This window comes from Vicugna pacos, chromosome 21, assembly GCF_048564905.1.
Source record: "Vicugna pacos chromosome 21, VicPac4, whole genome shotgun sequence".
Taxonomy (NCBI): domain Eukaryota; kingdom Metazoa; phylum Chordata; class Mammalia; order Artiodactyla; family Camelidae; genus Vicugna; species Vicugna pacos.
This window is the reverse complement of record NC_133007.1, coordinates 2,716,264-2,741,767: the sequence shown is the minus strand read 5'-3', so window position 1 is coordinate 2,741,767 and position 25,504 is coordinate 2,716,264. Positions and strand designations below refer to the sequence as shown.

Below are 25,504 nucleotides of genomic sequence, written 5' to 3'. Positions count from 1 at the left end.
GGAAAGTCAGCTGGACTCGCCAAGGGTGTTGTCATCAGTTGAGCTAAGACACTGAAAGGATGTCATGGACTGGAAGTGTGAGTGTATGATGGACAGTGTGCCTTGTCATAGCATGGACATCACCCTCAGACCTTCCTTCTAGGATCCTTAGAAACCTAACCTGCAAGTCCAGCCCAGGGTCCTCCATGTGAAACCCCAGATGAGCTCATGTGCCCTCCGAGAACTCACTCACATGAGGAAGCAGGAAAGAGCTTCTGCATCAGGGCTCTGGGGAAGGTGCCTCCGGGCCAGGCTCTTGAAGCGCTGCCATCGTCGGTAGTTCTTGTAGACGGTCTTGCGGTTACAGGAGTCATCCTGCGGGGTCTGAGACTGGGAGGTGGCCAGACTCCCCTCCCTGGAAGCGGCAGGTGGCCGTGGCCCAGCGTTGACAGGTGGAATGCTGGGGGGCCAGCTGGGCAGCTGGTGGTGGAGCTAGAGGGGGAAGGCCTGGGGCCTTGCCATCCTGAGTTACCCCAACAGCTGGGGTGGTCACTTGAGGTCTTAAGGATAGGGGAGCAGGGCAAGTAGGATTCCCACTGAGGGTCCCAGGAGCACCCCAGATGACAGTTCCTGGAGTAAGAACGAAGCTCTGCATGTGGAGGGGCTCTGCTGGCCTCCCTTCTGACCTTTCTTGGACAGTGATGTTGCAAGGCTCAGTGGCACTGGGGACCTGGCCACCAGTAGCGACTAAAGGTGTCGTGGAGAAAGCTGGCAGCAGCAGGGTGGTGCCAGGAGGGAACAATGGGGTCAAGGAGGGTGGCAGGTGCTGCTCCCAGGGTGGCCAGTGTTGGGGGCCAGAAGCGGGTGGGGGGAAGGGAAGTGCCATGAATGGAGACAGGGAGGCACCAGTGCTCGTAAGCCCATCCGTTCCCAGCAGTGGAGATGCTGTTGAGACAAAGGAAAGGCGTGAGTGGAGGAGGAGAATGGGCAACCAGGACTGGGGCTCTCTGGGGAATCACAGAGCGTCAGTGTCAGCAGCTTAAGGACATTTGGGCAGGGGAGACTGTGCCGTGTGCAGATCCCTTGGACTAGTTTTCATGCTCTGACCTCTAACTGGGAATTACTCCAGTAGGGAGCTTGCTCCCATTCACCCAGGCCCCTGACCCCTGCCTGCCGAGAAGAAATAGTCTCAGCAAGCACCGACTCGCAGGGCCTCCGTAAGGAATTCCCTTGCACCTGACTCTCACAGGCTGTCCCCCAAGTCCTGGAGGTGTGTGGACACCTGCTCCTTTGCAGGCCTCACTAGCAGGTAGAGACCTTTTCCAAGGGAAGTTGTAGGCAGCCAAAGGGCCTTTGTGAACCAGGTAGTGTCTAAAATATTAAGGGCCCACCTCCTCCTTACTCCTCCATTTCCTGATGCTCAGTATAAATCCTCTTTCTTTCCTGGCGTTCCACATAACCCTGATACCAATCCATAATACACTGGCCCAGCGTGCACGTGACCTCAGCAGACACTTAACATGGGCCGGGTTTTGCCACCCCATCCCCAGTGACCAGAGTCACTGCCATCACTCAGGAGTTCTGCTCCTGGAACGTGGGTCTGAGAAGCAGCCACATGTGTGGTTTCCATCCTCTCACAGCCAGTGATGGCCGCAGAGGAGTACAGAAGGCCAGGAAATGGTCATGTTACATTGATCATGGGAATACGTAGTGTCTGTGGTCCATCCTCTTCCAGTTCCCAGTCATTCAAATTGAAGACAGACTAAGAAAGAGGCATGAGCCAGGTGCCGTCATTGATAATGTTGTCTGGAACACATCCCTGTTCAGGAGGACAAGGCACTCACCCCTGTGCACCTAATTAGCCGGAACAGGTGCCACAGGGCATTTAATAACAACACAGAAGATTGTCCTCCTGCTTCTGGGCTGGGCTCCTTCCCCCCTTTAAGAAGGAATCAGCCTTCATAGTCGTTCCACCAGAACCACCCGCACTCTACATCTGTTCCCTGTCCATGAATCGCTGGCGTGAAATATGAACAAATTCCTGATGTCACAGGCAGGCCTGAGGGTCCTCCGTGAGATGCTGGAGAAGTATCACAAGTGTCTGCAGAACTGCGTTTCCACAAAAGGAAGAACAACTGAGGACCTCAAACCCTGTCTTGGTTGCAGTTGAGAGGTTGCCCATCCCCTGCTGAATCCAAGGCAACAGTTACCTTAACTGAGGAGCGAGCTCTGGGCTGGAAGGAGGGGAGAAGATCTGGGCTGTGGCAGTTAGAGTACCTTCCTGACTAGCTCTGGTAGAAAGCAGGTCATAGCAGATGTGGCCACAGGATACCCCCCCACCCCCCATTGAATAGTTTTCTGGCTAAGCCCTTCTCTCCCCGTGCCCCCATCAGATACAGGATGCCCTGGTTCAGATCCCTTAGAAGGAAATCATGGGGCAAGCGTCAGGTGCCTAAGGGACAAGGTACAGGGTAGGCTTTCCCCATGACCCTCCCTGTGCCACCAGCTCAGACCTACTAACCCCGACACACAGGTTTCAGAGTGGCTTGTCTCCCTTCTACAAAGCACCACCCTGCCTGCTGCTGTCCTTTCTCCACACCCAGGGCAATTCCCCTGAGTCGTGTTGATCCACCTTCCAGGAGCCCTCCTCCCCTTGCGATCTCTGGTTTCCACCGTCTCCCCAGGCTCCCCAGGGGAGATGTCCTTGGGGGTCCAGGGCTCTCTCCTTCCTCCACTTTAGTCCACCTGTGTGCCCACAGTGAAGTGTCACATGTGAACCCCAAGGATTCGAGGGATGGCAGAGCCATTGAGAACGTATCCCCAGCATTCAGGCTTACCTCTTTGTAAAGCCATTCCCACAGGCATGGGCACGGACCAGCGCTGCCTGGTAGCCTCAATGAGAGAAATCCAGAGGAGGACCCAGAGAGTGAGTTAACTGCTCCAGCAGATGCTCAGAACTCAAACAAAGGCAGGTGAAGTTTGAATTTCAACAGTAGAATGTGAGGGTCAGGACATTCTGTCGTGGGGGAGGGGCAGAGGGCAGGTGGGCCTGGGTGGGTGTGGGAAGACCTTCTATGCAGGGCTGTGGCAGGAAGGCAAGAACCAGAAGTTCCTTCCACATGGCAGAGTGGCAGCACAACTGGTCTGTGGCTCTCTAAACAATCCACATTATTTTATTCATTTTGTTTAATTGAAGTACAGTCACGTTACAGTCTTGTGTCATTTTCTGGTGTACAGCACAATGCTTCAGTCATCCATGAATATATATATATTCGTATTTGCATTGTTTTTCACCATAACCTGCTACAAGATTACCGAATATAGTTCTCTGTGCTATACAGTGTAACCTTGTTTATCTATTTTATATGTACCACTCAGTATTTTCAAATCTCGGACTCGCAATTTATCCCTTCCCACCGCCTTCTGCCCTGGTGACCATAAGTTTATTTACTATGTCTGTGAGTCTGTGTTTGATTTGTAAATAAGTTCAGTTTTCCTTGTCTTTTTTTTTTTTTTAAGATACCACATATGAGTGGTAGTGTATGGTATTTTTGTTTCTCTTTCTGGGTTACTTTACTTAGAATGCCATTCTCCAGGGCCATCCGTGTTGCTGCAAATGTCATTATTGTATTCTTTCTTAGGGCTGAGTAGTGTTCCGTTTTGTAAATATACCACGGCTTCTTTATGCAGTCATCTGTCGATGGACATTTAGGTTGTTTCCATATTTTGGCTCTTGTAAATAGTGCTGCTGTGACCACTGGGGTGCAGGTATGTTTTCGAATTAGAGTTCCCTCTGGATATACGCCCAGGAGTGGGGTTGCTGGACCGTATGGTAAATCTTTCTTTAGTCTTTTGAGGAATCTCAGTACTGTTTTGGTAATGGCTGCAGCAAACTACATTCCCACCAACAGTGTAGGAGAGTTCCCTTTTCTCCACAGCCTGTCCAGCATTGATAGTTTATGGAATTCTGAATGAGAACCATTATGACTGGTGTCAGGGGATACCTCAGTGTAGTGTTGATTTGCGTTTCTCTGAGAATTAGTGGTACACAGCATTTTTTCATGTGCCTATTGGCCATTTGTGTTTTTTCATTGGAGAGTTGCTTGTTTAGTTCTGCCCACTTTTGGATTGGGTTGTTTTGTTTTTTTTCTTATTAAGTTGTGGGGGCTGTTTATATATTCTAGAAATTAATCCCTTGTTAGTCTCATCTTTTTGAAATATTTTCTTCCATTATCTAAGTAGTCATATTGTTTTGCTTACTGTTTCCTTTGCTGTACAAAAGCTTGTGAGTTTAATTAGGTCCCTTTTGTTTATTTTTGCTTTTATTTCTGTTGCTTGGGTTGAGTCTCCTAGGAGGACATTGCTGAGATGTACGTCCGATACTATTTTGCCTAAGAGTTTTATAGTGTCTTGTTTTATGTTTAAGGCTTTTGGCAATTTATGAATTGTTTTTTAGACTCATAGCACGAAGGTTTTACTCGATGTTCCCTTTATTTCATTTCTTTGTCCGTCAACCTAGTTTTGTGTCCCTCAACCCACTCTGTTTCCTTCCTGGCTCTTGACTGACTTGAACAGAAACTAGACTTTGAAAAAATTCTGAACTTAGGAGTCTGCTAGACCCTTGGGTATTTATGGCTCCATGAAACCGAGCGTTTGAAATGAAGATTGTGTGTTCCGTTCTGTCTGCACAGCATTCGTAAGGAAGCAGTCCTTTTGTGCCAACCAATCTCCAGCAGGACCAGCCTTACTAATGATCATTTCTGCTGGAAAGCCCCAGTCCGTCAAAAAATGATCATGCAGCCCATGTGTCTAAGAAGAGAAATCACTCGTTTCTGTTTCTCAATGTATTATATTGTTGCTAAGTATTTAACTTTGACTTTTTAAATGATTGTAATATAGTATTTGAACAAGTAGTACCTTTGCATGGTTCAGAGTGATACTGTGCGAAGTGGAATATGCCGTCATGAGTCCTCCTCCCATCTCTTTTCCCCTGTCATCCGAATCCTCTTCCCCACAGGAAACCATTGTTTTTTGTTGCATTTAAACCTTTTTGGAGATGTGTTACACAGCTTAATACTAACGGAATCTGTCTTCATGTATGAAAATGCTTTTAGGTTTTTTTCTGGTTAAATCTAATATACTTTCCAATATATTGTTGTTTCCGTGTCTTGTGTGTATCGGAGGGTGATGGGTGTATATTGATGGATAGTTTGTGAGTGTGTGCATAAGGATTTTGTGTGTATTAAAGCATTCAGGGATTCTCTTTGTGTTACTTCTGGAATGAAATGGTTGAAGAACCTGGTGGAATTGCTTGTCTGTGTTTTCAATATTTGTGAGGTAGTCTTTCGTACATTTAGTAATGTGAGTTGTTTGTGACTGTATTTAGGTTTATGGGGCTTATGGGTGTGTATTCTGAGAGACTGGAGATGTTTCGTGTGTGTATTTGCAAACAGAGGCTGTGTGGTTTGTGTGGTGAGGAATTTTGAAATACATGTATTTTAGGACTTTGGGATTGTGTGTCAGTATTTTGGGGGTTGGTTCCTGAGTCAGTTGTACACTTGGTGAGTTTTTAGGGCCTGTGTGTCTATAGAGTATTTGTTGTGCACATATGTGTGGTGTGCATGGGTTTATATTCGAGCACATTCAAGGTGGGTATGGATTTGTATAAGAAACAAGGCAGTAAGAGGTGGTTTCTATGTCTGTTTGGATTTCAGGTAGCAGTTGTATGGGTGTGTTTAGTGTATATTGTATGTTCTGAAATATGTTCTGGCAATGTCTAGTGTGGTTTTGTTTGTTCATTTGGAGTGAGAGTTCGGGGTTTTAGTCAGGGTGCACTTGGATTTTGTGCACATATTCATATGAAAGGGGATGGGGTGCCCTGGAACTGGCTTGTACTAGCTTGGGATGGTCAGTGGTGCATCTCTCTTCCCAGCTCTGTGACGCTGAAATGAAGTCATGTTGAGAATAACTACACCAGGTAAACTGTGAAACTCCATAATGAAAGCTTTCCTACCCACCCCTGGACAGTATTTTATTAAGCATTCATTAGCATTCATCACTGGGGGTGTGTGTGTGTGTGTGTGGTGGGAAGGAGGGAAGGGGCTTCTGGCTCACGGTTTGCTCTGCTAACACGCCCCCTTTTCTCACTCTGTCTCAGACTGTGCCATCAGCAGGTGGTGGAAAGAAGCCACACCCCCGTTGCTGAACTGTTTGACAACGCCGATCATCAGGTAGGGGATGACATCCACCTGCAGAGAGTGGCGAGGGCAGAAGAAGGGCTGCTGGGGCCACGCTGAAGATGCGGGCCCAGGGATGGGGCGTCCGTAGTCAGCGCCAGCTTCCGGGATAGGAGGGGAAGGGCCAGGCTGCTGAGTCGGGTCGCTGCCCAGTGTTAGCGTGAATGCTGGCTCAGAGCCTCCCGGTGTTCTCTCCGTCACTACCTTTGGTGCCGCTCCCCTGCATGGGCTCACAACCCAGGTCCCCCAGCCTCACACCCCGGCCCTCAGACCTAAACCAGGGTTTAAAGCTTCGGTACCTGCTGTTGCCGTGGAGGGGCCATCTTCAGCTCCGGGGCCGCCATGGACACGTCTTGAATTTCCATCACGTTTACGTGCTCTGATTGAGCCAGGAGAGAAGAGGCCTTCAGAGGGAGCCATCCTATCTGTTTGGGCTGGGGGCCAGCAGCCTAAGAATTAAGTTTCTAGGAAAGCTAGGACAGTGACCAGGACCCCTGCTGGCAGCTCTGGACACGGCGGTGGAGGAGGGCGATGGGAGGACCAGGTGCCAGCCCTGTCAGGCGCGTTCCACCCTGGATGAGGGGGTGCACAGGCACTCAGACCCGCAGATGTCAGCGCGTGTCCCGGAGAGAGACCTCAATTGAAGGTCTGTCCAGACGCGCTTGCGTTAGAGGGAGCTCCCAGGAGTGGCTTTTACATTCCCTGTGTAGGACATTTACGTACCGCGCTGTCTCCAGATGCCCATCCGGCCGACTGAACTGTTCTCAGAGGGATCGTTCCGTGTTCGGTCCCTGCGCTCCTGACTCTGCCCTGACTCATTGGCCCTAAAATGCCCAACTCCCACCGCCAGGTTAGGACTCTTCCCCTGGCCTTACCTTTGACGTTATAAGCAGTCCACTTACAAAAGACAGTGAAAAGGAAAGGCTTAGGAAGAGTAAACAATAGTCTACAGCGTATATTGAAGTGAAGAAAACAACTCATTTCAGGATTCAAATGCCAGTTTGAAGTGAAGTAGCTCATAGGGAAATGTCACATCGGTGGGTTCTTTATTTGAGGACGGAGCAGGCGTGTCCTTCCGTTACCACTGTGCTCCGTCCGTCCATCTGTCTCTACGATGAGAGTCCTAGGATGTGCCATGTATCAGGGTCAGCCTCTGTGAGGAGCTGACCGCTGGGATCGTGTGTCCTCCTGTGAGAGCAGGGACCAGGTGGTCTGGGAGGCCCGGCTTAAGACACGGGGTGGTCAGGGGTACTGGGGTGCCCGCTGTGTGGCCCACAAGCGTCCTCGAATCCTGAAACAGGAGGGGCCCTGAGGGGCTCTGCAACCTCCCAGGGTGGGGTTCAGAACGTGGATGTCTGCCTCGGGGTACGATTTTATGTCTCACCTGCGATTCCTTCCCCATAGACCCGAAGTCTTCAATCCTAATGGTCTTGTTTATAGGGGGAACTTGAGTGGAGAAAGTGAGTTACTCTGCATGCTTTTATGTTGGTGCAGTCTGGGCGTTAACAGTCTCGCAGTCTTAGTCTTAACCAGTCGTGCCGTGTGCTGCCTGGGTACCAGGGTGGCCCCCAGAGGTAAGGGGCTCCACAGATATGAGATAGGCCTGTCTGCAGGAGATGTAGTTAGTTTTTCGCAAATGGCATTCAGCGTCTTGCGGAGCTGAGAGTGGGACAGCTGTAGGGGTAGGTGACAGTGAAATGGGAGTTAATTACTTCTGCGTGTGTCAGAAGGCCAGAGAGGGTTTCTTTGGTGTCCTGGGTGCAGCCCTGCGAGGCTGTCACCTGAGCAGCCTCCCATCATCACCCCCTAAGAGCATCCAGGGTCTCGTGGGTGCTGCTCCAACTAATGGTGAGTGGTCTGAGCTCTTAGTCTCTGAAGACCGGCCTGAGGGACTGAAAGATCATGACTCGTTAATGTAAAAACTGCACACGACTAACTCTTCCCTAAGGCTCATCCATGCTTTGTATAAGTCTGAATGTGTCCCGTCAAAGCCTACGGTACAGATTATATGACAGGAACCACAGGTCGCCAACAAGGAGGCACGTTAGAGCGGTGTGTCCAAAAGCCACCGTAACACGCCGGAGAGCCTGAGGGCCAGGGGCCAGCCCCGGTCAGTCTGTAGTGAGAGACCTCCCATGGATGCTGGTGCTCCATCCATCCTGCTGAGGACAGGGCTCCGAGGAGCCAGGACCGAGGTGGACAGAGGGCTGCATCCAGGACCTCCCTCCCTCCCCGCCGCTCACCTCTGATCGTGCAGGGTCCATTTATAGTGACCGGGAGCTTCCAAGCTGTCAGCCACACCTGGACCCACATTGTCCAGTGCCGTGGCTGACACTGCACAGGCCGAGGAGGGCTCCACTTGTGGCCGGCGTTAATACATGGCAGGCTGTGAAGACCTAGACACAGAAGTGGCTATGGGATATCTTATCCATGTCCACGTATTTTTTTTTCCTTCATTTTTGGGTTTTTTTTGGGGGGGTTAGATAAATATGTTTATTTTTATTGGAGGTACTTGGGATTGAACCCAGGACCTCGTGCACGCTACGCCCATACTCTACCCTTGAGCGCCACCCTCTCCACGCTGGTCGACGTATTAATAATGCACTGAGTCAGCTGTTTGCTGGGTAGGTGTTGGGTTAAGTGAAACGTTCTATCAACACTAACCTCACCTATCTGTTTTCACTCGCAGTGTGACTGGTAGTCTCATCTGAGATCATGCACGTGGCTCACAGGTGCGGCCCGCCTGGTGTTTCTGTGGCAGGGACAGACCTAGACTGTTCCGCAGTGCCCTCTGCATTTGGGTTCCCCCTTCTGTCACCGCCCAGCCCGCAGGTTAGGAGACACAGATGAGGAACAGGAGTATCAGGCTTTGAGGGTACTCTGAAGCCAGATCTGAGCGCTGTTGTTTTTGCATTTCTGCTGAGAGTTACACGGACTGCCGGGCCTCATCCAAGAAATGAATTCTGTGCTCAGATCATGTTGCCCCTGCATAGGCAACCCAGCTCTGCTTTGGTGAGCACGCTGCTCCCCTGAAAGGCTATCCCAGCGCCCCGCTGTACAGGCTGCCCATAATCTGGGCTCCCTGTTGTCCAGGCTTTTGTCTCCTTGTTTTCTGTGGATACAGAAATGTGCAGTGCGTCCGGCCTGATCTTCCCTTTACAGCTCTGTTCTGTGCACGCTGGTGGGCCTGCCGAGCCTGAGGATCAGCAGCGGCTTTGAGGAACTGCTGCCAGGGGTCTGGCGAGAGGAGGGACCACCGTATAACTCTCTCCCGCCCCTGGAAGTCTTGCTGATGACTTTTGCTGGCAGACGTTCTGTTGTTTTGTGTACAAGTTCTGCTCTTGAGCATGTCTGAAATGCTTGTGCCTCATATGGAATAAGATGCCTGAAAAAGGGGGAGTCTGGTTTTATTTCCTTCCACTGTGCCAGAGCTAACTATTCAATAATGCATTCTTTGACCAATGAATTGAACGTCAACTCTGTTGTATTGTGGTCTCATGTAAACTGATCCCTTCAGTGGTTCTGGAGAACCATCCCACGGCCCCGTTTGTCTTCCACGTGCCAGCATCACATTGGTACCAGCTATATGTATAGTGTGTTTTGTGGCCACATTCACGTGTGTCTCGTGACTCCGGGGCAGAGGAAGATTTGGGTGGATGAACGATGGGGCAGGGGGCAGGAAGGTCTGGTGGAGGCTGGAGGGAGGAGTGAGGTGAAAAAGGACCCAAAGACCATCGCGTTCCGTAAATTGACTCCTCTGTGCATGCAGAATTTCAAAAACTTACTCAACAAATGAATGAGTAGCATCCAAGGACTAAGGCACTAAACAGAGAACAAGTTTATCACGGGGGGGGAGTGAAAAGATAACACATTGCACTTGCTTAGCCTGTGTGTCGAGGACTTGCCGTGGCGTGTGGTGACTTTGTACATGGCGAGATGCATGGGCCCTTGGCCTTTGCAGATGTTACTGTATCCAGGCACCCCGTGTCTGACAGCTGCCCTCAGGCGCTCACACCTGGGCACTGATTCAGGCCCCCTGGGCAGCAGCACCCGATGTCCCCCAGATGCCTTCTGGCTCCCTGAAAGCCCTGTGTCCCCCCACATGCCCTCTGTGCCGGTTTGCACAGTGCTGCCCGAGCTGCACCGGCCCCACTCTCGCTGGGAGCCCGATGAGGTCGGGGCCTGTGCTTCCCCTTCCATGGCCCCAGCCCCACCCACACGGCAGGTGGAGGTGTGCCTTGAGCTTTGTGCACCTGACCCCACACGGGACTGACAACTGACAGACTCACATGAGGAAGCTGGGCCCAGGAGGTGGGAGGTGGGTGTAAGTGCTGCGGGCACAGGGCTGTCCTGTCGCTCTGTGCCCCACAGAGTCCTCCTTGGGTGGCTGCTGGCGGCCTGGCCTGCTTCATGCGTGGCAGTCATGCTCGTGTGGGGTTCATGCGTTTCGCAGGGCAGGCTCATTTGGCCCCCAGACAGCTGTGTGACTGGAGGCTCTGCAGGAATAACCGGACCGCTCATGTCTGCTCTGCGGTCCGTGGAAGGTGAACCGGGAGGCTCCCTGGGGGAGCAGGATGGGGAGCAGGCCGGGTAGGAAGGAGAGCGGAGGACGGGGAGCAGCTGGTCCTGCCACAGGGGAGGTGTCTGCTCACTATGAGTCGTGTTCTTCCTGGGCGATACGGGTCCTGTAGTCATGGGGATCGGCTGCTTGTGATAGGCTGTCCCTGGGGTTTGCAGGCGGTCCTAGCTGACTGCAGGTTGGTGTTTCCCTGCAGCAGGTGAACCAGGTCCTAGCGCTGACCCAGAATCTGTGCCTGCTGGTCTGATCTGCTTTCTTACTGGGAAAGGTTGAGGAGGGAAGGCTCAGGACCGCAGCTGTGCCTGGCAGTGTCTAGTGCTGATGCCCTCTGGGCCTTCATGGGCCATAACCCCACAGGAGTGGGTTTTGACAGGGGAGCTTGGGTAGGGGCGGGGGCAGTGCCAATTCTTGTAGGTGCCCGTGGACGTGAAAATCGTTTGTCTCCCGAAATTTTCCTTGAACTCTTCCAGCCAGAAGAGCAGGTGACGCTGGCCAGACGGCTTCTTCTGATGTTTCAGATCGTGTTGGCGCCTGTCCAGGAGTATACAGGCCCAGGTGGGTTTAGACCCAACATTGTGCAGGTCCAGGAGTGTGCAGGCCCCGGAGTGTGCAGACAGAGGAGTGTGCAGGCCAAGGAGGGTGCAGGCCCAGGCCAGGGCAGGCCCAGGAGGGTACAGACCCTGGAGTGTTCAGGCCCAGGAGTATGCATGCCCAGGGCTGTGAGGCCCAGCAGTGTTCAGGCCCTGGATTGTACAGAATCAGGAGTATACACGCCCAGGTGTGTTAATGCCCAAGATTGTGCAGGTCCTGTTGTGTGCAGGCCCATGGGTGTGCAGTTCGAGCAGTGTGCAGGCCCAGTAGTGTGCAAGCCTAGGCCAGTGAATGCCCAGGCCAGGGAAGGCCCAGGAGTGTACAGGTCCAGGAGTGTGCAGGCCCAGGAGAATGCAGTCACAGGAGTGAGCAGGTACAGGTGTGTGCAGGCCCAGGAGTGTACAGGCCCAGGTTCGTGCAGGCCCCGGTGTGCGCAGGTCCAGGAGCGTGCAGGCCCAGTATTGTGCAGTCACCACAGGCCAAGGAGTGTGCAGGCCCAGGTGTGTGCAGGCTCTGGGATGTGCAGACTCAGGAATGTGCAGGCCCAGGAGTGTGCAGGCCCAGCAGGGTGCTGTCCCAGGTGTGTGCAGACCCATTAGTGTGTAAGCCAAGGAGTGTGCAGGCCCAGGAGTGTGCATACCCAGGAGTGTGCAGGCGCACAAGTGTGCAGTCCCAGAAGTGTGATGGCACAGGAGGGAGCAGGCCCAGAAGTCTGCAGATCCAGGTCTGTGCAGGTCTAGGATAGGTCAGGCCCAGGAGTGTGCAGGTCAGGGGAGTCACGGCTGAATTGGGGGCAGGCCCAAGAGAGGGAAGGCCCAGTAGTGTGCACACAGAGGAGTGTGCAGGCCCAGGGGGGGTTCAGGCTCAGGCCAGGGCAGGCCCAGGGGTGTACAGGCCCAGGAGTTTGCAGGCCCAGGAGTATGCAGTCACAGGAGTGAGCAGATACAGGAGTGTACAGGCCAACGTTCGTGCAGGCCCAGGTGTGCGCAGGTCCAGGGGCGTGCAGGCCCAGAAGTGTGCAGATTCAATACGGAACCGGCCTGGGAGTGTACAGGCCCAGGTTCCTGCAGGCCCCGGTGTGCGTAGGTCCAGGAGTGTGCAGGCCCAGTTGTGTGCAGGCCCAGGAATGTGCAGGCCCTGTCGACCCTAGAGGGCAGGATGCCGTGACCAGAGGAGGCGCTCTCTAGGACTGGGGGCGGAGGCCGGGAGAGCAGGCGGTTGGAGAGTCGGTGGTGAGGGCTGGAAAGGGGCAGAGCTGCACCAACCAGGTGTGCGGACCTGAGGGCGTGAGGCTGGGTGGCCTGCCGAGGGTGTTCCTGCAGCAGTGCTGGCCCTGGGTGAGGATGTGGTGGGACCAGGGCTGAGCCAGCGGGGCAGGAGGAGGAGGAGCGGGGAGGAGGGCGCCAGAGGGTGCACAGTGGACCGGTCACTGGGCATCTGCAGGTTTGGAGGCGCTCTGCTGTGTGGGGCTCCAGGCCTCCCTGGGTCTGGGGACGTGGGTGTGATGTGACTCGGAAGGAGGCCGGGTGCGCTTCGGACAGCACCCGCCATCTCTCCCACCCAGGCCCAGTGCTCATGGTCGTGTTGCAGCCTCAGTTTTCCGTCCACTGTCCCAGCAACCCCTTGGTGGTATTCTGAGCAGAGGCAGAGGGTGAGAGTCCTGACTTGGCTTTCCTTCCCTGTGTTTCCAAGTCCACACTCATTCCGCAAGTCGCACGACAGGCCAAGAAATCGGGAGATGCGGTGTCGGGGTAAAGAATAGTGAGTTTATTTGGAAAGGCAGCTGACCGAGAAGGTGGCAGGCTAATGTCCTGGAGAGCCACCTTCTCCGAGTGAGACTTCAGGCTCCTTTTACACTCGAAAGGAGAGGGGTTGTGGGTGGTTGGTGCAAAGTCCTTGGTGCAGGAATTCTTTGTTTTTGCAGTTGTGGGTCAGCTCATGGGGCCCCTGTAAAACCTCTAACAAAACAAATGTTACTTTCTGTTCTGCAGCTTGTTGTGTGTATAGGAGAGGAAAAGAGCTCTTATCCTGAAGGCTGAGAGCCTTGAGAACAGGCTCTGCTGTCAATTTCAGGCTGAAGGCAACATTGTTTTACAAAAGGGGCAGAGCTGGTAAGACAGCCTGGAAAACAGCAGAGGGTTAAAGGAAAAAGAACAGATCTAATAGGCAGTCAGATTTGGTCTTTTCTATTACACCTGCTGCCCCAGCAGGGCTGGCCTCAGGGAGGAAGGGCGCCCCTCCGGCCCCCGAGAGCCGCCTGCAGAGGGTGGGGAAGGCAGGGAGGGGGTCTGCCCTGCTGGGGAGGTAAACTAGACATGGCTGATACATGGACAGTGAGTGCAAAGTTAGAAAACCTCTGGGTTTTCCCTCTTTAGGGAGGGAGAGGGAGGCTCAGCATAGGTCCTTGAGCTTCCGCGAGAAAAGTGGCTCTCAGCCCAGGTCGGCTGCGGGCGCCTCTGGGGTTGTCACACCTGAGGGGCCCTCTGTGGACGGGTCCTGTGTTCTTGGCACTGACGTGGATTTTCCTCCTCCTCTTCCCCAAGGGGCGGTAGTGGCTCCGGGGGCAGCTTCCAGCCGATCACGGCCATCCTGCTGCCCTCATGCACGCTGGCCCTGCACGCCCGGCAGCTGGACGTCAGGCTGCAGCTGGACTACGTCTCCGCCTCGCAGGTAAGAGGAGCCCCGCTGCTTCCCTGGGGACCGGCAAGGGGGTCCCTCGGGAGGGGTTTCGGTTGGGGGCTCCTGGCTAGACGCCGCGGCCGTGTGAGTGGCACCGTTGGGGTGAAGGAGGCTGGTGCCAGGGACAGGGCAGGCCCAGGAGTGTGCAGGCCCAGGAGTGTGCATGCCCAGGAGTGTGCAGGCAAAGGAGGGAGCAGGCCCAGTAGTGTGCAGGCCAAGTAGAGTGCAGGCCCTGAAGTTTGCAGGCCCAGGAGTGTGCAGGCCCAGCTGTGTGCAGACACAGAGGAGTGTGCAGGCCAAGGAGGGTGCAGGCCCAGGGGTGTACAGGCCCAGAAGTGTGCAGGCCCAGGCGTGTACAGACTCCGGAGTGTGCAGAGACAGGAGTGTGCAGGCCCAGAATTGTACAGGCCTAGGGCTGTGCAGGCCCAGCAGTGTTCAGGCCCAGGAGTGTGCAAAATCAGGAGTATACAGGCCCAGGTGTGTTCAGGCTCAAGATTGTGCAAGTCCTGGAGTGTGCAGGCCCATGAGTGTGCAATCCAGGAGTGTGCAGGCCCAGTAGTGTGCACACACAGGAGGGAGGAGGCACACGATTGTGCTGGCCTGGAGTGTACAGGCCTGTGTGTGTGTGTAGGCCCAGGAGTGTACAGGCCCAGGTGTGTGCAGGCTGTGGGATGTGCAGGCCCAGGAGTGTGCAGGCCCAGGATTGTTTAGGCCCAGGAGTGTGCAGAGAGAAGAGTGTGCAAGCCCAGGTAGGTGCAGACCCAGAAGTGTGCAGGCCTAGGAGAGCGCAGGCCCTGGAGTGTGCAGGCCAGGAGTGTGCAGGTCCAGGAGAGGGCCGGCCGAATTGGGGGCAGGCCCAGGAGTGTACAGGCCCAGGAGTGTGCTGACACAGTAGGGATCAGTCACAGGAGTGTGCAGGTCCAGGAGTATACAGGCCCAGGTGTGTGCAGGCCCAACATTGTGCAGGTCCAGGAGTGTGCAGGCCCAGGTATGTTCAGGCCCAGGCCATGGCAGGCCCAGGAGGGTACAGACCCTGGAGTGTGCAGACCCAGGAGTATGCATGCCCAGGGCTGTGAGGCCCAGCATTTTTCAGGCCCTGGAGTGTACGGAATCAGGTGTATACAGGCCAAGGTGTGTTAATGCCCAAGATTGTGCAGGTCCTGTTGTGTGCAGACCCATGAGTGTGCAGTTGGAGCAGTGTGCAGGCCCAGTAGTGTGCAAGCCTAGGCCAGCGTAGGCCCACGCAAGGGAAGGCCCAGGAGTGTACAGGTCCAGGAGTGTGCAGGCCCAGGAGAATGCAGTCAGAAGAGTGAGCAGGTACAGGTGGAAGCAGGCCCAGAAGTGTGCAGATCCAAGACTGTTAAGGCCTAGGATAGGTCAGGCTCAGGAGAGTGCAGGTCCAGGAGAGTGCCGGCCGAACTGGGGGCAGGCCCAAGAGAGGGAAGGCCCAGTAGTGTGCAGACAGAGGAGTGTGCAGGCCCAGAGGGGTGCAGGCTCAGGCCGGGACAGGCCCAGGAGTGTACAGGCCTGGGAGAGTGTTGGCACAGCAGTGTGTAGGTAACGGAGGGAACAGGTGCAGGCGTGTACAGGCCCAGGAGTGTGCAGGCCTAGGAGAGGGCCGGCCCAGCCGTGTTCAAGCCCAGGGGTGTGCAGACACAGGAGGGATAAGACACAGGAGTGTGCAGGTCCATTTGTATACAGGCCCAGGTGTGGGCAGGCCCAACATTGTGTAGGTCCAGGAGTGTGCAGGACCAGGAGTGTGCAGGCCCAGGCGTGTGCAGACTCCAGAGTGTGCAGAGACAAGAGTGTGCAGGCCCAGAATTGTACAGGCCTAGGGCTGTGCAGGCCCAGCAGTGTTCAGGCCCAGGAGTGTGCAAAATCAGGAGTATACAGGTCCAGGTGTGTTCAGGCTCAAGATTGTGCATGTCCTGGAGTGTGCAGGCCCAGTAGTGTGCAAGCCAGGGCCAGAGAAGGCCCATGCCAGGGAAGGCCCAGGAGTGTACAGATCCAGGAGTGTGCAGGCCCAGGAGTGTGCATGCCCAGGAGTGTCCAGAGGAGGGGTTTGAGGCCGTGGTGGGATGTACTTCACAGGCATAAATAGCGTAAAGAGCATAAAACTACATGATAGTGATGGTCGGACAGCATGGGAATGCACTTAATGTTCCTGAAATGCACAATTTAGAAGGGAAAAAAATCTGTATTTTATTAAAGGAGGTGGAAAATTGAAAAATATAGGATGCCATAAATGATGTAAAACAAATAAACGAAACTAAAGAAAAACAAAACAAAAGCAAATTCAGGGGTAGGGAAGTCAACTTCGGGTAGGGGAGGGGATTTATGGTGGGATTTTGGAGAAGGTGTAGGAGGGTGCAGAGGGGGCACAGCCCTAGGGGGTGATGATGCCTAAAATGGTTCTCCACTGCCCAGCGGCCCAGGTGCAGGTGCAGGAACTGCAGGCTTCTCAGGAGCAGCAAGATCAGCAGGAGCAGCAGGCTCTTCAGGAGTGGCAAGATCAGCAGGAGCTGCAGGCTCTTCAGGAGTGGCAAGATCAGCAGGAGCTGCAGGCTCTTCAGGAGCGGCTAGATGAGCAGGAGTGGCGGGCTCTCCAGGAGCTGTGGGCTCTTCAGGAATGGCAGGCGCTTCAGGAGCTGCAGGCTCTTCAGGATCGGCTAGATCAGCAGGAACGGCAGGTTCTTCAGGAGCGTCCAGATCAGCAGGAACGGCAGGCGCTTCAGGAGCGGCGGGCTCTTCAGGAATGGCAGGCTCTTCAGGAGCCGTGGGCTCTTCAGGAGCGGCGGGCTCTTCAGGAGCGGCTAGATCAGCAGGAGAGGCAGGCTCTTCAGGAGAGGCAGGCTCTTCAGGAGCGGCTAGATCAGCAGGAGCGGCAGGCTGTTCAGGAGCGGCGGGCTCTTCAGGAGCGGCTAGATCAGCAGGAACGGCGGGCTCTTCAGGAGCAGCTAGATCAGCAGGAATGGCAGGCTCTTCATATGCAGCTGGAGCAGCAGGATCTTCATGTTCAGCAGGAGCAGCTGGAGGGAGTTCGCGGTCTCCTGCTGGACCCTGGTGGTCCTGTGTTTGTTCTCTGGCGTCTTCCCCTGCCCCTGCCTGCTCTGGACCTGTAACTGTTGGACGTGGAGAGAGCTTTAAGTCTAGTGGTTGTGCTCAGGCACAACCTGGAAAAAGGTACCCACATGCCTCCCTTTCCACGTGCCTTTTCAAGGACAGAAATCTTCCCAGAGCTTTGCAGACAGCTCCCACCGAGCAAGTGCCCACAGGCACTTGTTCTGTGACTGAATTCTTCCAGACAGGTGGTCTGAGGCCAGTCTTTGTTCTGGTCCCAACAGCAGACTTTGGGAATGCCTCCCTGTGTGGCCCAGCCCTCCGCCCTCCCTCACCTACACACCCGCACCGGCCCTGCCCTTCTCACCTTTGGGCTCTGCTTCGGGGGGCTCCTGGCCCTCTACCTGAATCCCCGGGTGGTGGGCCCGGTGCTCCAGGTCAGAGCCGGGGGTGCTGAGCTGCCCCTCAGCCCTGGGCAAGATCCTGGGGAGAGACCTGGGCGATGTCTGGGCAGGAGGCCGTGGTGGTGGGGAGCCCTTCATACCCAGACTCTTCCGGAGCCTGTGCTGGCCTTCCACAGTGTGGCACACCAGCCCCTCACTTGGGGAGCTGGCATGAGTGTCCTGGTTCCCCGGATCCTGCGGTGTCTGGCTCTGCAATGACAGTGACCGGCAGCCGGCCCGGCCCGGAGGTCTCAGAGCCCTGCCTGGCCAGGACCACTCCTGCTTCTGCCCCACTCGACCGTCTGCTGCCTGATCAGACTGGGACCTTGGTCATCTCAGTCACCCGGGAGGCAAGAGACACACCCTAGGGCATGGGCGCCACCTCGGGCAGCAGGGCCCTGCCCCGGTTCTCCACATCCCAGCCAGCCCGCTTGGACCCAGGTTGGTGACGTGATCGGCCCCCCAGGCCTCTGACCCTTCCTCAGCCTGCTCTTGCTTGAGGCAGGACCCCCCCCAACATGACTGCCCCACCGCCACCAGTCAGGAAGGGGCTGTGGGGCCACCCGGGTGGGGTCTGAGTGGTGGCCCGGCCTGGGCGGGCCTGCCCTGGGCCTCCCTGTGTTACCTTTCGGTCCCTCTGGCCAAAAGGCCAGAGGCGCCTGGGGTGAGACCCGACCCACTGTCGGCACTGTTGGCAAAGGCCGTTGCTGCGGGCTTTCCGGGGGCCGCGACCTCGGGATCTTGGGATGCAACAAAACATGTCTGAGCTGAGCTGAGTTCACCAGCCAAGTAGGTTGAGAAGTGTCCTTCTCTACACAGCGGGTGCCTGGTGACCTGGGTCCCAAGTTCTGTTGGGCTCTGTTGCCAGGGAAGTGAGGTCACTTCCTGGGGTCCCCTTCCCCAAGCTTCCTCCTTACACAAAGCTCCCCAAGGGCCTCTCTGGGCTGCTGATGGCTCACTTCCCACCCCATGCCATGTCCACCCAGTGACACCAACACGGCCCCTCCTATAGCCCTGGGGAGGCCTGGATGCAGCCAGGGTCACAGCTCTGATGACACAGCTGGCTTCAGACCCGGCTCCCCCGCCAGCAGTGCTGTCACCCTGGACAAGCCACCTGCTTCTCAGGGTCTCCCCAATCCCCCATCGGCGCAGTGGGGATCATTCTGGACCTGGCTTCCTAGGAAAGCCATCATGTCTCTAGAACCACAAACACCTACTGCACCTGTCACCTCTGCGGGCTGGCATCACAGGGAGCTCATGCACAGACTCAGCAAAGGAAGGGCCCCACAGAGGGCTGGTGTGCAGGCCAAGGAGTGTGCAGGCCCAGGACTGTGCAGACGAGGCTTTGTGCGGGCCCAGGAGAGGGCAGGCCTAGGAGTGTGCAGGGACAGAAGTGTGCAGGCCCAGGAGTGTGCAGGGCCAGTAGTGTTCAGGCCCCGGAGAGTGCAGGAAAGGTGAGGGCCATCACAGGAGAGGGCAGGGCCAAATGGGGCAGGCCAAGGAGTGTGCAGGACAAGGAGTTTGTAGGCCGAGGAGTATGCAGTCACAGGAGTGAGCAGGCCCAGGTGTGTGCAGTCCTTGGAGTGTGCAGGCCCAGGAGAGGGCATGCCCTGGAATGTGCAGGCCCAGGAGTGTGTAGGTACAGGAGGGAGCAGGCCCAGGAGTTTGCAGACGAAGGAGTGTGTAGGGACAGATGCGAGCAGGCCCTGGAGTGTGCAGCGCCAGGAGTGTGCTGGTCCATGAGAGGGTCGGCCGAAGTGGGGGCTGGCCCGGGATAGGGCAGGGCCAGGGGTGTGTAGGTCAAGACTGTGCTTGCCCAGGATTATACAGTCCCAGGAGTGAGCATGTACAGGAGTGTGCAGGCCCAGGAGTGTAGAAGCCCAGGTTCGTGCAGGCCCAGGTGTGCGCAGGTCCAGGAGCATGCAGGCCCAGGTGTGTGCAGTCCCAGGAGAGTGCAGGCCCTCGAATGTGCAGGCCCAGGAGTGTGCAGGCCAAGCAGTGAGCACCCCCAGGAGTGTGTAGGCCCAGGAGTGTACAGGCCCAGGAGTGTGCAGCCCCAGGCGTGTGCAGACTCCGGAGTGTGCAGAGACAGGGGTGTGCAGGCCCAGGAATGTACAGGTTAGGGCTGTGCAGGCCTAGCAGTGTTCTGGCCCAGGAGTGTGCAAAATCAGGAGTATACAGGCCCAGGTGTGTTCAGGCTCAAGATTGTGCATGTCCTGGAGTGTGCAGGCCCATGAGTGTGCAATCCAGGAGAGTGCAGGCCCAGGAGTGTGCAGGCCCAGGAGAGTGCACACGAGGGATTGTACGGGCCCAGGATAAGGCAGGCCCAGCAATGTGCAGGGCAAGAAGTATGCAGGCCCAAGAATGTGCAGACAGAGGAGTGTGCAATACAAGGAGGGTGCAGGCTCAGGCCAAGTCAGGCCCTGGATTTTGCAGGCCCTGGAGTGTACAGGCCGATGTGTGTGCAGGCCCTAGGGTTTGCAGGCCCAGGATTGTGCAGGCCCAGGAGTGTGCAGACAGAGGAGTGTTCAGGCCAAGGAGGGTGCAGGTCCAGGCCAGGGAAGGCCCAGGAGAGTTCAGGCCCGGGAGAGTGTCGGCACAGCAGTGTGCAGGTAAAGGAGGGAACAGGTGCAGAGGTGTACAGGGCCAGGAGTGTGCAGACACTGGAGTGTGCAGAGACAGTAGTGTGCAGTCCCAGGATTGTGACGGCACAAGAGGGACAGGCCCAGAAGTGTGTCGGCATAGGTGGGAGCAGGCCCAGGAGTGTGCCGGCACAGGAGGGAGTACGCTCAGGAGTGTGCAGGCCAAGGAGTGTGCAGACCGGAGTGTGCAGAGACAGGAGAGTGCAGGCCCAGTATTGTACAGGCCTAGGGCTGTGCACTTCAATCCGTGTGTAGCCCCAGGAGTGTGCCGGCACAGATGGGAACAAGCCTAGCTGTGCACAGGCATAGGTGGTAACAGGCCCAGGAGTGTACAAGCCCAGGTTCATGCAGGCCGAGGTGTGAGCAGGTCCAGGAGTGTGCAGGCCCAGGTGTGTGCAGGTCCAGGAGAGGGCCGGGCGAATTGGAGGCAGGCCCAGGAGAGGGAAGGCCCATGAGTGTGCAGGCCCTGAGTGTGCACTCGAGGGATTGTGCGGGCCCAGGAGAGGGCAGGCCCAGCAGTGTGCAGGCCCAGGAGTGTGCAGACACAGGAGGGATCAGTCACAGGAGTGTGCAGATCCAGGAGTATACAGGCCCAGGTGTGTGCAGGCCCAACCTTGTGCAGGCCCAGGAGTGTGCAGACAGGAGTGTGCAGGCCAAGGAGGGTGCAGGCCCAGGCCAGGGCAGGCCTAAGAGGGTACAGACCCTGGAGTGTGCAGGCCCAGGAGTATGCATGCCCAGGGCTGTCAGGCCCTGGAGTGTATAGAATCAGGAGTATACAGGCCCAGGTGTGTTAATGCCCAAGATTGTGCAGGTCCTGTTGTGTGCCGGCCCGTGTGTGTGCAGTTCGAGCAGTGTGCAGGCCCAGTAGTGTCCAAGCCTAGGTTCGTGCAGGCCCTGGAGTGTGCAGACACCAGAGTGTGCTGAGACAGGTATGTTCAGGCCCAAGTGTTTACAGGCGAAGTGCTGTGCAGGCCCAGCAGTGTGCAGGCCCAGTAGTGTGCAGTCCCAGTAGTGTGCGGAACCAGGTGAGGGCAGGCTCCAGAGTGTGCAGGCCCAGGAGAGGGCAGGCCCATGAGTGTTCAGGTACAGGAATGGGGAGTCCCAGTACCGTGCACGCCATGCAGAGGGCAGGCCCATGAGTGTGCAGACGAGGGATTGTGTGGGCCCATGAGAAGTCAGGCCCAGGAGTGTTCAGGCCAATGTTCGTGCAGGCCCAGTTGTGCACAGGTCCAGGAGAGTGCAGGCCCTGGTGTGTGCAGTCCCAGGAGTCTGCAGGCCCTGGATTGTGTAGGCCCAGGAGTGTGTAGGTACAGGAGGGAGGAGACCCAGGATTTTGCAGGCCTAGGAGTGTGTAGGGATAGATGCGTACAGGCCCTGTATTGTGCAGCCCCAGGAGTGTGCAGGGTTGTGAGAGTGTCGGACAAGGGGGCGCTTTCCTGGGTACGGCAGGGCCAGTGTTGTGTAGGCCGAAGACTGTGCTTACCCATGAGTATGCAGTCACAGGAGGGAGCAGGTAAAGGAGTGTGCAGGCCCAGGAGTGTGCAAGCACAGGAGGGAGCAGACCGAGGAGTGTGCAGGCCCAGGTGTGTGCAATCCAGGAGTGTGCAGGCCCTGTAGTGTGCAAGCCCAGGCCAGAGAAGGCCCATGCCAGGGAAGGCCCAGGAGTGTACAGATCCAGGATTGTGCAGGCCCAGGAGTGCGCATGCTCAGGACTGTGCAGGCACAGGAGGGAGCAGGCCGAGGAGTGTGCAGTCCCAGGTGTGTGCAGGCACAAGTGGGAGCAGGCCCAGTAGTGTGAAGGCCCAAGAATGTACAGGTTCAGGAGAGGGTCGGCCGAATTGGGGGCAGGCCTAGGAGAGGGCCAGCCCAGCCGTGTGCAGGCCCAGGAGTGTGCAGACGAGGGATTGTGTGGGCTCAGGAGAAGGCAGGCCCATGAGTGTGCAGGCTCTTGACACTGCAGGCCCAGGAGTGTGCAGGCCCAATTGTGTGGAGGCACAGGAGGGAGCAGGCCAGGAATGTACAGGCCCAGTAGTGTGCAGACCCAGGAGAGGGCAGACACAGTTGTGTGCAGCCCCATGAGTGGGCAGGACCAGGAGTGTATAGGCCCAGGAGTGTGGAGTCCCGGAGTCTGCAGACACAGGAGTGTGCACGCCCAGGAGTGTGCAGGCCCAGGAGTGTGGAGGCACAGGAGAGAGCAGGCCCAGGAATGTGCAGGACGAGGAGCGGGCCGGCCGAAGTGGGTGCAGGCCCAGGTGAGAGCAGGTCCAGGAGTGTGCAGGCCCAGGTGTCTGCATTCCCAGGGGAGGGAAGGCCAGGAGTATGCATGCACAGGAGTGTTCAAACACAGGAGTGTGCAGGCACAGGATGGAGCAAGCACATGAGTGTGCAGGCTTAGGGGTGTGCAGACACAGCAGAGGGCAGGACAGTTGGGGGCAGGCCCAGGTGTGTCCAGGCCCAGGAGTGCGCAGACAAAGGAGAGGGCAGTTCTGTTGAGGGCCGGCCAAGGAGAAGGCAGGTCCAGGAGTGTGCAGGCACTGGATGGAGCAGTCCCAGGATTGTGCAGGACCAGGAGCGTGCAGGCAAAGGAGACGGAAGAAATGTTGAGGTCCTGCCAAGGAGAGGGCAGGTCCAGGAGTGTGCAGGCCTAGGAGTGTGAAGACCGAGGAGTGTACAGGCCGAGGAGTGTGCAGGACCAGGAGTGTGCAGGCGCAGGAGAGAGCAGGCCAAGGAGTGTGCAGGCTCAGGAGTGTGCAGGCCGATTACTGTGCATACACAGGAGGGTTTAGGCCCAGGAGAGAGTAGGCCCATGTGTGTGCCAGGCCCAGGACAGGGCAGGCCCAATAGTGTGCAGGCCCAGGAGTGTGCAGGCCTAGTAGTGTGCATACACAAGTGGGTTAAGGCCCAGGAGAGAGTAGGCCCATGTGTGTGCAGGCCCATGAGTGTGCAGGCCCAAGGGTGTGCAGGCCCAGGAGTGTGCTGGCACAGGAGTCTGCAGGCCCATGTGTGTACAAGCCCAGGAGTGTGTAGGCACAGGATCGAGCAGGCCCAGGAGTGTGCAGGCCCAAGAGTGTGAAGGCACTGGAGGGAGCAGGCCCAGGAATGTCCAGGCCCTGGAGTGTGCAGCCACAGGAGGGAGCAGGCCCATTTGTGTGCATACACAGGAGGGTTTAGGCTCAGGAGAGAGTAGGCCCATGTGTGTGCAGGCCCAGGAGGGGCAGGCCCAAGAGAGGGAAGGCCCAGTAGTGTGCAGACAGAGGAGTGTGCAGGCCCAGAGGGGTGCAGGCTCAGGCCGGGACAGGCCCAGGAGTGTACAGGCCTGGGAGAGTGTTGGCACAGCAGTGTGTAGGTAACGGAGGGAACAGGTGCAGGCGTGTACAGGCCCAGGAGTGTGCAGGCCTAGGAGAGGGCCGGCCCAGCCGTGTTCAAGCCCAGGGGTGTGCAGACACAGGAGGGATAAGACACAGGAGTGTGCAGGTCCATTTGTATACAGGCCCAGGTGTGGGCAGGCCCAACATTGTGTAGGTCCAGGAGTGTGCAGGACCAGGAGTGTGCAGGCCCAGGCGTGTGCAGACTCCAGAGTGTGCAGAGACAAGAGTGTGCAGGCCCAGAATTGTACAGGCCTGGGGCTGTGCAGGCCCAGCAGTGTTCAGGCCCAGGAGTGTGCAAAATCAGGAGTATACAGGTCCAGGTGTGTTCAGGCTCAAGATTGTGCATGTCCTGGAGTGTGCAGGCCCAGTAGTGTGCAAGCCAGGGCCAGAGAAGGCCCATGCCAGGGAAGGCCCAGGAGTGTACAGATCCAGGAGTGTGCAGGCCCAGGAGTGTGCATGCCCAGGAGTGTCCAGAGGAGGGGTTTGAGGCCGTGGTGGGATGTACTTCACAGGCATAAATAGCGTAAAGAGCATAAAACTACATGATAGTGATGGTCGGACAGCATGGGAATGCACTTAATGTTCCTGAAATGCACAATTTAGAAGGGAAAAAAATCTGTATTTTATTAAAGGAGGTGGAAAATTGAAAAATATAGGATGCCATAAATGATGTAAAACAAATAAACGAAACTAAAGAAAAACAAAACAAAAGCAAATTCAGGGGTAGGGAAGTCAACTTCGGGTAGGGGAGGCGATTTATGGTGGGATTTTGGAGAAGGTGTAGGAGGGTGCAGAGGGGGCACAGCCCTAGGGGGTGATGATGCCTAAAATGGTTCTCCACTGCCCAGCGGCCCAGGTGCAGGTGCAGGAACTGCAGGCTTCTCAGGAGCAGCAAGATCAGCAGGAGCAGCAGGCTCTTCAGGAGTGGCAAGATCAGCAGGAGCTGCAGGCTCTTCAGGAGTGGCAAGATCAGCAGGAGCTGCAGGCTCTTCAGGAGCGGCTAGATGAGCAGGAGTGGCGGGCTCTCCAGGAGCTGTGGGCTCTTCAGGAATGGCAGGCGCTTCAGGAGCTGCAGGCTCTTCAGGATCGGCTAGATCAGCAGGAACGGCAGGTTCTTCAGGAGCGTCCAGATCAGCAGGAACGGCAGGCGCTTCAGGAGCGGCGGGCTCTTCAGGAATGGCAGGCTCTTCAGGAGCCGCGGGCTCTTCAGGAGCGGCGGGCTCTTCAGGAGCGGCTAGATCAGCAGGAGAGGCAGGCTCTTCAGGAGAGGCAGGCTCTTCAGGAGCGGCTAGATCAGCAGGAGCGGCAGGCTGTTCAGGAGCGGCGGGCTCTTCAGGAGCGGCTAGATCAGCAGGAACGGCGGGCTCTTCAGGAGCAGCTAGATCAGCAGGAATGGCAGGCTCTTCATATGCAGCTGGAGCAGCAGGATCTTCATGTTCAGCAGGAGCAGCTGGAGGGAGTTCGCGGTCTCCTGCTGGACCCTGGTGGTCCTGTGTTTGTTCTCTGGCGTCTTCCCCTGCCCCTGCCTGCTCTGGACCTGTAACTGTTGGACGTGGAGAGAGCTTTAAGTCTAGTGGTTGTGCTCAGGCACAACCTGGAAAAAGGTACCCACATGCCTCCCTTTCCACGTGCCTTTTCAAGGACAGAAATCTTCCCAGAGCTTTGCAGACAGCTCCCACCGAGCAAGTGCCCACAGGCACTTGTTCTGTGACTGAATTCTTCCAGACAGGTGGTCTGAGGCCAGTCTTTGTTCTGGTCCCAACAGCAGACTTTGGGAATGCCTCCCTGTGTGGCCCAGCCCTCCGCCCTCCCTCACCTACACACCCGCACCGGCCCTGCCCTTCTCACCTTTGGGCTCTGCTTCGGGGGGCTCCTGGCCCTCTACCTGAATCCCCGGGTGGTGGGCCCGGTGCTCCAGGTCAGAGCC

The 25,504-nt window shown here is 56.5% G+C and overlaps 1 protein-coding gene across 9 annotated transcripts in view; it reads left to right on the top strand.

Moving 5' to 3' along the window:
- Nucleotides 1-25,120, top strand: part of LOC140687919 (uncharacterized) — a 106,052-nt gene extending 80,932 nt beyond the window's left edge. For 2 of the 9 annotated variants that reach the window (XM_072945842.1, XM_072945844.1), the window contains 4 exons: nucleotides 6,137-6,209; nucleotides 13,929-14,055; nucleotides 17,085-18,008; nucleotides 24,426-25,120. In XM_072945842.1, coding sequence (XP_072801943.1) covers nucleotides 17,939-18,008; nucleotides 24,426-25,120 — 765 coding nt within the window. In that variant the 5' untranslated portion in view covers nucleotides 6,137-6,209; nucleotides 13,929-14,055; nucleotides 17,085-17,938. Of the gene's footprint in view, nucleotides 1-6,136; nucleotides 6,210-11,264; nucleotides 11,350-13,928; nucleotides 14,056-16,491; nucleotides 18,009-24,425 lie in introns of those variants that run through there. The other 7 variants (XM_072945847.1, XM_072945843.1, XR_012062543.1 and 4 more) reach the window with 7 other exon arrangements.
- Nucleotides 25,121-25,504: the final 384 nt, after the last annotated feature.